We start from the raw sequence: 11,209 nt of genomic DNA on the forward strand, positions 1-11,209 counted from the left end.
GCAGACAGACGCGGTTGACTCCACAGCGAGTGAGATTCATAAATGACGATCCTGGTTATAACAGTGACGGATTAGACTCAAACAGCTAATGAGGAAAAAGAAAATGAGCAGGAAAGGGGGCAAGGGGGAGGGAGGAGATTTACCAGTAACACCTGTGAACTGGAGAGAGGGGAAAGAGGGAAAAGTAAAGAAAGTTTGGAGAAGGACAGACGGAGAAGTGAGCAAAAACAGGAGGCGAGATCTTGAAGTTCAATCAGTTTCTGGACATTATATGAACTAAAAAAAGACATAAACATGACATAAACTGACTGATAGTTGTTCCAAGGACCGGCTGGATGTGATGAATTTTGTTGGACGAGACGCTGGTGAAAATGAGCCGACGCTTGAAGGGAGCCGACCTTTTGACCTTTGTGGATACACTGGTGGATCTCTGTGACTTTGTTGGACTCACAAAAGCTCAGATAAGTCTCCTTTCACTCTTCTGCTTCACCTTTAACCTCCTGCCTCAACTTCTACCCAAATGAATTTCAAACATGCACTCACCTCTCTCCATTGAACTGTTTCCCCATCCAAACACCCACTCATCACTCTGACGGATGAAGCTAAACTGATCGTCTGTGTCTCCTCTTATCTGGCGCCTGTTGTAGTGAGGGCTGTCTGTATTGAAATCAGCATTGATGAGGATTGTGATTTTCAAGAAAGAACTACTGCACCTTTAGAACATCGTATATTACAAGAATGGACAAATTGCACAATTACACAACCTTGATCCCTATTTTTATATTGCACATTTTGAATTTCTTTTTTATTTCTAATGTTACTGTTTATAGTATTTCTTTTTTTATTCATATTTTTATTCTTACTACATTTTCCCCTTGCGCTGCTACGTCCTTGTGCTGCTATGTTAATTGTGAATTTCCTGTGTGGAGGACCAATCAAAGGTCCAGCTTATCTTTATTATCCTCCTGTTTTGCACCTAACTTTAATTTGATATTAGGGAGACACCTCTGCAATGCAAATGTTTTACTTAACAAAATGTTGTGAAAAACTAACATAGAGTTTTTTGTTGTGGACATGTGACACGTCGAGTGGTCAGATGGTTTTTCATAATTGTATGATGCAAACTGTTCTGTATGGAGAGTGTTTTTTCTACTTATCAATATCAAAAAGTGTGCGAAGTCCTTTTCCACAGCAAACCCAGGTCTAAACCATAGACTGGTCTAAACCAGTAATCCAGTGAAAGTGATGCAAACTTCCAGACGATATTAGTTGATGTTTTTTTGTCCTCTAAATGAGTCTCTTTTCTGTGTCACTTCAGTTCAGACTCATTTCATTCAGACGCCCTCTGTTCGTGTCAGGGCAGCCCAACAATAGACCCACATGAAACAGGAGAGGAGCTGCTCTATAATTAATAAGGAGGAGGAATCCTAAATCAACATCACATAACTTCTGGAGTTTTGTTTAAATATAGACATGTTGTTACACAACTGATGTTTGCGTTTTTGCATTTGGCACAAAACTTGGCCCAGATGTAAACAAGTGCAATTTATCATATTTCTATAATGAAAATCGAATTAAACACAGTTTATAAACGGGTGCATTCACAGTCACACAGTTAATAGAAGTACGACACAGTGTGTTTTGTTGTATTCCTTGGCTGTTGTCATTGTGTCCACTATGAGTCAGGACACAGTATCTGACTCAGGACTGGGTGGAGTGTCCAGTTACCGAGCCGTTGCCACAGCAGTGTTGCTGAGCAGCATGCGACATGTTGAGATCAGGTACCTCACATATCTGCAGCTTCAGAACCCTGGACAGCGCCTTGTTTTAACCCAGCTCCATTTATCCAGGTTTACAGGTGTTAAAATATTGGTTTATCAGGAGGAGACCAGGATGGATGGACGCTTCACAACTACTGAGGAATATAGGGTCAATGCTTTAAGCCCCAAAGGCTCCATTTAGAGGGATGTTCAGGAAAATCAACAATGTCTTCCGTCCCAACCAGCATGGACACAGAGGCCAGGATGCAGGTGAGTGCAGGAGCGAACAGGACTACCACAGAGCCTGCACCGTCAGGCTGGTCCGCAGCACCTCCATGCTCGTGGTGGGGGAGAGAAGCCAGGCGACGGCCGGCGTAAGCTCCACTTTGAAACGCAGCAAGAGCTCAGTGAGCATCGAGTCGACCTTGTACTATTACCAGAGGCAAGAGGACCGGATATGGCTGTACTCTCAGAACCAGAACTGCCTGGAGTACCTGGAGGCCCTGGTGGCTCTGAGGCGGCGCTACACCCAGAGTGTGAGCGACCTGAAGAGCAGCGACATCCAGGCCACCGTGGCCTCCTCCAGGAAAAAGCCTGCACCCCCACCGCCCACTAAACAGGAGCCGGTGAGCTTTTAAAATCATCTCTGATGTGCAGGCGGTACCATAGAGAGATGTTATACAGTTTTATCTGAGTCTCTTTAAACCACAGGTACCAAGAGCCAAACCCTCTGCTCCTCCGGCCCCCACAGAGGAGGACACTCTGCAGTTCTTTGACTCGGTCATCGCCAGCTGTGATGAGCCTCCGCGTAAACCTTACCTGGATGATGGACATGCAGATGTGGACTTCATAGGTGAGTCTGAAAATAAATCTTGTAATACTAGAATTGTAATGATCAGTATTTCACATTTTCATTATTATTATTATTATTATTATTATTATTATTATTATTATTATTATTAACTCCATCAACTAGGTTATGTTTTTGCCTCTGTCTTTGTTTGTTTGTTTGTTTGTTTGTGACCAAGATTACGTAAAAACTACTCAACCGATTTCCAGGATATTTTGTGGAGAGTTGAGACATGAAACCAGAAAAAAAAACCTTGAAATTTTGGTGCAGATCCAGTAATTCATTTTCACTTTTTTTTTACATTGTGAGATACAGCGTTGTTTTTGACATTTCTACTGATTTCACAGGGGATTATTCATTATTCTTCTAGTACATTTGAGGAACGGATATTTATGAGTTCTGCAATTTGGCACAGCTTGGTTTAAATAATGTTGGGCCTTGGTGTGGGTGTGTGCGTAGTCCAGCACTGCGTGAGCGGAATAAATATTTACATGGGGTCAAATCCACATTGTTTCTGGGAATTAAAACTTGTCACCTTGTCTGGGTCTTTTGTTGTTTGTCCGAGTCACTGTAGGATTTTAAGTGGTGATGATGACCCTGTGTTTAATAACCTACAAGAGCCAAAAGCCTAAAACTACTAGATGTGTTAATAAGGTTGAAACTGGCTGTATTTAAATAAGAGTTCATTGAACATAGCTTCAAATTCATGTCCTCTTCTGATTGAAATCAAGTTATGTTATGAGGAAGTTTTCTCTCTCCACAGTTCCCACACGCTTGCTCATTGTGGGATTCTCTTTCATTATTAAGGTCTCAACCTTCTATGTTAATTGCCTTGAGTATATTTATATTCTGATTTGGTGCTTTACAAATCAAATATATTTTAATTTAATTATACAGGCTGCAGAAATACAGTGATATTATGGCCATATGTTGCTTTTCCATCTTATATAAAGTATTTAGAATCATCTCCACATTGACCAGCCACCATAATCAAATATTACTCCCATGTTCATATATAATATATGAAGAAAACATCTAAATTACATATTTTTACTTGTGATACCTGGACCTCATAGTGATGTGATAAATATTTGAATAAGCAGTAGGGTCATTACATTTTATACTATTAAGATTACAGTACACGTAGGTCATAAATACATAAAATATGATGTATTGCAAGAGATTAAACTTCAAAATAAATCCCACATTGGCCAGTTTACAATGCTGCTTACGATACAAAATTATGTATTGATACTTCAATGTGATATTTCACTGAAATGGCCCCTTTTTGCATCCTTTTACTTTTGCTATTGTTTAGTTCATTAATTATATTTATGTACTTTTACTTTAGGAAACTTTTAAATTCAAGACATTTCCTTGTGACAGTGTTTTTTTTTCATTCATCATCTTCACTTTTACTTCACTCAATTTGAAAAGTCAAAAAATAAAGTTATGATATTCAGTATTTCTATGTTATTGGGTTACATATAGCTAGTACTAGTATTGGTCCACACAGCTGAACTGTCCACAGAACTGAACTGGTACACTTAATTGAATGCAGCCAGTGTTATTGTTGTGAATTACAACTAAACCTTTCCCTCGGTGGCATGTCAAAGTGTATGATGTGAAAAAAACACCACGGGTGGGATGGGCTATATATGGGTCCAGCATGGATAAAGATTTGAAAACCTGATAACGTTTTGTGACCTGCTTACTTTTTAGATTAGAAGCATTATGGGTTCTCTTGTACCAGCTCTCGGCCTCAGCTCTTTTAACCTCTGACTCCATTCTCCCCTCCCACAGTCGCCTCCAGCTCAGCTGAACACGACCTCCACTCCAATTGGGTCTTGCGGGTTCCTCGTGTCGCCGATGACTCCAAGGAGAAGGCTGTTCGTCAGTGTGCCAAGGAAAGCAAGAAGAAACCCCAGAGCGGGTCCACGAGCAGCAGACTGCGGCTTCAGAGGAACCCGATCCACCTGCCCAAGGTGGTGGAGAGCGCCTTCCAGACTCTGCGCTTCAAGCCCAAATTAAAAAAGAAGAGTGAGGCTTGATGAGACATTTGAAACCTGCTCTGTTTGGTCTGACACTATTGTCTGCACGGGAAAAGAAATCGGTCTGAACAGTTAATATTTATATAAAAACTAATTTTTACTTTTATTGTGAATATATATGAAGCAGCAAAAGGGAATTCAGCCATTCATTTTATAACTTAAATCTTTGTGTTTTTGTCCAGTGGGATGTCAAAACATCCTCATATTAAAAAGCCTTTCCAGTATCATTTCTTTGAAGGATTTAAATAACAGTTGCAGTTAATTAACAATAGACTCAATCAATATCTGATGGATATTTAGCAATAGGGTGCCACTATAAAGCAGAAATGTAAGTAGGGGGATTTTTGCAGGAACCGCTGACAGAAAAATCCCGTAATTTTTTACATTTACCTAACCCATCTTTTAAAAGCACTTCTTTCAAGGGTTCTTTTTAACTTAATTAATCAAGGGAATCATGCTTTATTGTGATGGAGTTTTGTGTGAGCACAGTTTATGGTTCAGACCTGCAGATGCTTCATTCCTCCCAGGCATCAAAGAGAAGAGAAAGGGAAATCCAACAATGGCTCCTTAGCAGCAGTTTAATTCAGGAGAGAGGTTCACATTTGCGAGGCGAGTCCAAGGGCTGAGCAGACTGAATAGTTCAAAACCTACTGAGGTTATTCGTTCCTCCCTGCCACAGTTAAAACAGTGTTAAAGATGAAGGGTAAAGTCGAAAAATGAGGGAAAGATATTCTCTGAGTTAACCATTATGCTACTTGTGGTTTTGTTTGGCCGGAGAGTTTGAGATACCTGTCACAACACAATGGTGATGAATGATATTTTTATAAATAAACCATGACCTGTGTGATGCTTCTGATACTACCGTGTAATTTGACAGTGAGCTACAGTATAGGAAAGCTCATGTGGTTCCTTGAATCATCTAAAAAGAGAATAACTACAAATACTAAAAAGACCTGACTTTAAAAATTATCATAAAAATAAGTTTCAAGTATTAACTACTTTTATTTTTATACTTTAATATTTTATAATATTATTCTTTAGATTAATATAAAGGTAAAATAACTGAAACCTAGCTTCCTTCTCTTCTCATCTCAACGTCTCATTCAAACTATAAAAATGTAAATATGTCCATTTCTTTTCATTTCTTTATTACAAAAGGTGTCACGTACAAACCAGAAACTATACAACGTTCATTTCTTCTCTGTTTTGCCTTTGGGGCTGAAGAAGGATGACATGGTCTTCATGCCAGTCTTGTCCACCTTAGCCAGAGTTTTCTGAGCAGCCGTCATCTTCTTGGGTGGCTGGAATAAGGCGCAGAGAAAAACAAAATCAATATGATAACGAGACGACCTTGCACGGAGACAGCGGGGAATTGATTACATATGTACTTCAATTCAAGCTGAGAAAAACACATTTGCACATGGTAAGCCCCATTGACCCATGTGTATAAAAGTCTACAAGCAAAGTTTAAAGAAAGTCTTCGACAGAGAAAAACTTCACCAACAATCACCCAAGGGCTCCAGAGAAAAAAGCAAACCAGTGACTACTTTAGCCTTTTTGTTGTAATTGAAACAAATGATCATCTGAGTCATCGACACCGGCAGTAATTGTTTGTTCTCTTCAGTTCAGGCAGACACTCACTTTCCGGGCAAAGTCTGCACTGTTGAATTTGGTGTAGTCCTCTCCGGCCTCCACCGCATTGTCTGAAAGTTTCCGCTTCTGCATAACGAGGAAGTAAGAAATGCTGTTCATGAGAAAGCGCACCACCTTTTGATTTTCAACCACAGAAACACACACAGACCTAAATCCAGTGATCCCCGCACTGGATGGAAAAGAAAAGCCTCTATAACCAAGGTCAAAACATACAAGCAGCAACTTAGGAATCGTTTCACCTCATAAACAGCAAAAGCACAGTTAGAGTGAGGAGGACTACAGACAACATGTAATGCGTTGAATGTGCAGAAAAAGTGAACATACCTTGGAAGGAGGCTCGGTTTCCTTTGGGCTCGTGAGCTCTGGTAACCTGTGAAGTAGGAAGAGATGCAAGATGAAATTATAGTCAAAGCTTAACACTAATAAAAGTCATGAGGTCAAAGTGTTGGATGTCTGAACGTACTGCAAGTGTTTGAGAAGGGCTTTGCTCAGGTCTTCACTGGTGTACTCTGATATCAGGCCGTGGGCGTAGCGCAGGTAGTCCTCTGTATGATGATGATGATGATGATGAGAGAATGACAGTGATTACTAATATAATATTACTTATCATGTTTTATATAATAGTGTGAGTGATTTATAAAAATCTAACTTAAAGGTGGGGAAATGTTTCAGAGTTTGATGACTAACCCTAACCCATTCACAGAAACTACATGTCAGTACTGCCATCTACAGGTCAACATCATATTTACTGTAAAAACACAAGCTGGAAATGTTTTTTCATAGTAGGAAATATTTCACTGGTGTAAGACAGAGCTTTAAACACTGAAGTACCTTGAAGATAAATCGACTCACCCTCATGGTACCCTGACTCTGACTTCACTCTGATGTATGTTGTGGATTTGACTCCTTCACCCACGCAGATATTTTTCTTCTTGAGAGCAACAACTGTCCTCTCCACCTACAGCAAGACAAATCAAAGAATGATCTAACGCCACTGTGCAAAAACAAGAATGCACTTTCCCACATTAATTGTTTCATTTTTTTTATTTTGGTGTTTTGTCTTGCAGTGTGTCTTTGTACTTTGTACCAGCATAGAAAGATGAGTACTTTGTAGTTCCCAGTACCTTTTTCTTTAACCAATTCATTGTCTTCTCTTGGCTATATCGATGGAACTTCAGGCTTCCCACCTCTAAAAGAATACAACACACAGTTTAAACAAAGCAATTAGTATAATCCTATAGATGAGTGGTATTAGCTTCAATATTACACCTCACCTTTTTCCTCTGCAATGTGGTGCAGGGAGGCCAGGGAACGTGTGCAGCTCAGCAGCCTCGGACAAACTGGGAATTCCTCATCCATAATAATCTGATCCACAGGTTGGAACTTCCCCTGAGCAGCAGGTAACATAGAAACAGATGTCACACATAAAAAACTGAGGACACAGATAAAACAAATACCAACAAAAATCTGAGATTTAAATCCAAATTAGGACTGGGCGCTACAACTTCAAATCAATATCACGATCATTTCAAACTTTCACCTCAATTACGATTAATGAACAATTATTTTATGCCACCACATATACACCCGTTAAGTTAGCGGTACAATAATCCTGTAAAAAAACAACAACATATACTTAGAAATATTAGTATCAGTTGAATAATTAGCTGAAAAAATTAACTGTATATTAGACTGTGTTATACAGTAATGATCAGTATGAAACAGAAGATTTGTCTCTTACCTCTTTTCCAGCTTTAATCAAATAGGGTAAAATAAGGAAAAGAGGATCCATTGGAGTAACAAAGAGAAGTCTTCCATCTATTTAACAAAAGAAACAGCTGTGAGACACCTGATTGACAACTGGACTAATTCTGACCAAGGACCACTTCAAATTAATAATAACAGTAAAACGGCTTTGTCACATTAACTTCATGATGCTCTTCTGAAACTCTGAAGTACTTTAATCAACGTTACAAACACTGTTACATTAGACTGAATACCAGTGTGCCAGATGTAAACCTGTTGATCCACCACAGACCAGATGGTTAGTTTGAATTTGTGTCAGCAGGTCCTCTTTGTTGTCGTTGTAACATTGTTCCTCTGAACATGTAACATATTCTTTTAATTCTAACTAGGGTTGCAAAGGGGCGGAAAATTTCCGGTAAATGTCCGGCAACTTTCCAGAAACTTTCCATGGGAAGTTAAGCTCGGGAATTTTGGGAACTTTGAAAAAAAAATTTACCGCAAATTAAACGCTGAGCAATAAAAAAATTATTCAAAACTCTATTTTAAATATGTATGGAATGCAGCACACGCTGCACGTTGAATTTCAACCCTGCACTGTGCATTCTTCCATCACATGCACAGATAATTCCCAGCATCCTGCACACTACAGCAGGGCTATTGAGGCCACACTACTGCATTAGCCCAAGGACTAGTCAGGGAAGTTTTGATGATATTACTGGGGAAAATATATAAGCATGCTGAGTGAGGATTGTTCATCTGTTCATCTAACCTATTTCTATTCATTTATCCATCAATTGTAAAATATTTTTAAAGACGATTCCAATTGTTTAGCTAACTATTTATATCTCTGGCATTGCATTAGTGTTTTTTACAAGCTTTTTTCTCATCTTATTCTACAGAACAATGCCACGTGCACTATCTCATGTGTGGAGACATTTCACCCCAGCCAATGTAGAAGGAAAGGCTGTGTACATTTGCAAATACTGTGCAAAGACCTATGTTAAGAATGCCACAAAGATGCAGAAGCATATAGTCAAGTGCCCAAAGTTTCCTCAGGGCTCAAATCAGCTTATGACAAAACAAAATGTTTATATTTATGTCTGTATATGACAAGGTAAATACAGTTAGTATAAATTACCCACAAAATTTCCAGTTTATTCCCGTTAATTCCCGTTAATTCCCGTATATTCCCATGGAAAGTTTCCAACTTTGAATATTCCCGGAATTTTGCAACCCTAATTCTAACGACAATTACACCTGAGGTTTCAGCATAGACAATCTGGCTTATTCTGAGCTCTGTATCTTTTGCAGCCAAGAATAACCCTAATGTCTGTTGCTTTTAGTTAGTTGGAGTCACCTTTGTATCAGCGTTTGTAACGATGCTTCAAGTTTCTTCAAAGTTCACACTTCAATGAGTAATGAGACCAACCTCTCTGCACAGTCTGACCGACAAACCAGGAGTGGAATTCTTCTTCGAACGCTTTGACCTCGTACATCTGAGCATCGCCGGCACCCAACATGTACAGAGATGCTGCATCTGCAGGGGGACAAAGAGGAACTGGGTTACTGTCACTTCCACATCTGCATGTGCATAAGTTAAAGGTTACTTTATACTTAATTCTTCTTAATTTTGAATGTTATTATATTCTGACTTACTGGTCACATTGTTTTGTCTGAGCTACAACTCAAGACTACTCACATCAAAACATTCCTATTCATACAGTATGACGGAAAGTGACAAGCTTAAATATTAGAAAAGTTTTCAAATGTGGCTTCTTTCTACTCAAAAGCTGTATTACTCTCTGGTTGTATCTTGTAAATTGAACACAAATTCTGGTTAAAACGGTTTATGTGCTGGAGCCGATTCTTTACCAACAACTAGAGGAGCAAAGTTTCAAAAAGTATGTAAGTTGTAATTTGTATTTATTCCCAATGACAAAGTTTCATGTTGCTGATTAACCGGTTCAGCATCTAGTGACATCACTAAGGGCTCTGGAAACCATAGTTAGTCCTAGATAGTCATTCTCACTGTTAAATACTAGGGGCGGATCTAAATAAACGTATAGATAGAGAGATAGATAGATAGATATACTTTATTGATCCCAAATTGGGAAATGATTGTGTTACAGCAGCATGTCAAGGGCATTGCACATAGAGCGGAGAGAACAAGACTAAATACAAGAGATGGCAAAATAAGAGACAAGTGTGCAAAACTGCAGTAGTTGTTTGCAAAGGTAAAGGTCGGGAATATGACTGAAATAAATATGAATATAAGATGTGCAATAATATATGAATATGAGATGTGCTGCATTGAAGATGTATGTATATAAGATGAACAACAACATGGTACAAACCTGTTGATGGATTCCTCAGTCTCACAAAAGCTGGGTCGCTGTCGTGCTTCTTTGTGTCGATGACAGAGTCTGAAAAACATCACAACAACCATTAGACTCGTTACAGCGCAACAGACACAACATCTGCATGGCTGCATGAGAACCAAGCTAACTCCCACACACCACTGGATCACCAGCTAACAACTAGCATTGTCTGACTGTGTAGCAACACGTTGTATCCGACAACACGCGGCCGTGACCACCTCCACTAGCTTCTCTGTGTGGTTATGATCTAACGTCGTCTGCTAACTTCTCGGAGGTGTGTTGTTGGTAGCAGGTTAGCTTAGTTAGCCAACTGAGAGATGCACCCACCTGCAGCAACCACAACCCAGCTGTCATTTTGTGCTTGAGGCGTCCGCTTCTTTTTAGCAGCCATTTTGTGTGTTTTTAGCTTTCAGCGGGGTTAGTTAGTGTGGACGTGAAGTGCTGCTGATAAGAGTTAGTTATTTCCTGGGTGTGAAACACACTCGGCCTCGGTTTTAGTTCAAACTGCCGCTGAACAACACGAGCTCAGGAAACGCGCCTCTGAGCTTCCATCTTGGATTGTCCCACGGGGGGAAATAGGGAAAACACTGCATGTATTATTGATATTTGAGCTTGATTTCATCGTTTTGTAAACAATTTATATTAAATTTCATTTCTAAAAATCAAATTGATGCGTCGGTGTTGAAAAAAAAACCCCTCAAAGAAGTGAATAATAAGACGTACTGTACTTTTAATTCACCCTGTTTTCAATATGCCGTGGTACAGTCCCAA

At 39.4% G+C, this 11,209-nt stretch overlaps 2 protein-coding genes across 3 annotated transcripts; one reads left to right on the top strand and one right to left on the bottom strand.

The window, feature by feature from the left end:
* The first annotated feature begins 1,040 nt into the window (after nt 1-1,040).
* Nucleotides 1,041-5,510, top strand: LOC117755285 (uncharacterized protein C13orf42). Its single transcript, XM_034574953.1, has 3 exons — nt 1,041-2,386; nt 2,472-2,613; nt 4,414-5,510. The coding sequence occupies exons 1-3, from the start codon at nt 1,967-1,969 to the stop codon at nt 4,659-4,661; spliced, it is 810 nt and encodes a 269-aa protein (XP_034430844.1). The 5' UTR covers nt 1,041-1,966; the 3' UTR covers nt 4,662-5,510.
* Nucleotides 5,511-5,788: 278 nt separating this feature from the next.
* rnaseh2b (ribonuclease H2, subunit B) lies at nt 5,789-10,997 on the bottom strand. Of its 2 annotated transcripts, XM_034574847.1 has the most exons (11): nt 10,766-10,993; nt 10,415-10,483; nt 9,490-9,597; nt 8,056-8,132; nt 7,589-7,703; nt 7,439-7,503; nt 7,167-7,272; nt 6,778-6,859; nt 6,639-6,684; nt 6,303-6,380; nt 5,789-5,962 (listed from the first exon to the last, which is right to left on the bottom strand). In XM_034574847.1, the coding sequence occupies exons 1-11, from the start codon at nt 10,827-10,829 to the stop codon at nt 5,852-5,854; spliced, it is 921 nt and encodes a 306-aa protein (XP_034430738.1). In that variant the 5' UTR covers nt 10,830-10,993; the 3' UTR covers nt 5,789-5,851. The 2 variants fall into 2 exon arrangements, with proteins under 2 accessions (XP_034430738.1, XP_034430739.1); XM_034574848.1 differs by lacking the exon at nt 6,303-6,380 and having other exon boundaries at nt 10,766-10,997.
* Nucleotides 10,998-11,209: the final 212 nt, after the last annotated feature.

The sequence above is a fragment of the Hippoglossus hippoglossus genome, chromosome 21, assembly GCF_009819705.1.
Source record: "Hippoglossus hippoglossus isolate fHipHip1 chromosome 21, fHipHip1.pri, whole genome shotgun sequence".
NCBI lineage: Eukaryota > Metazoa > Chordata > Actinopteri > Pleuronectiformes > Pleuronectidae > Hippoglossus > Hippoglossus hippoglossus.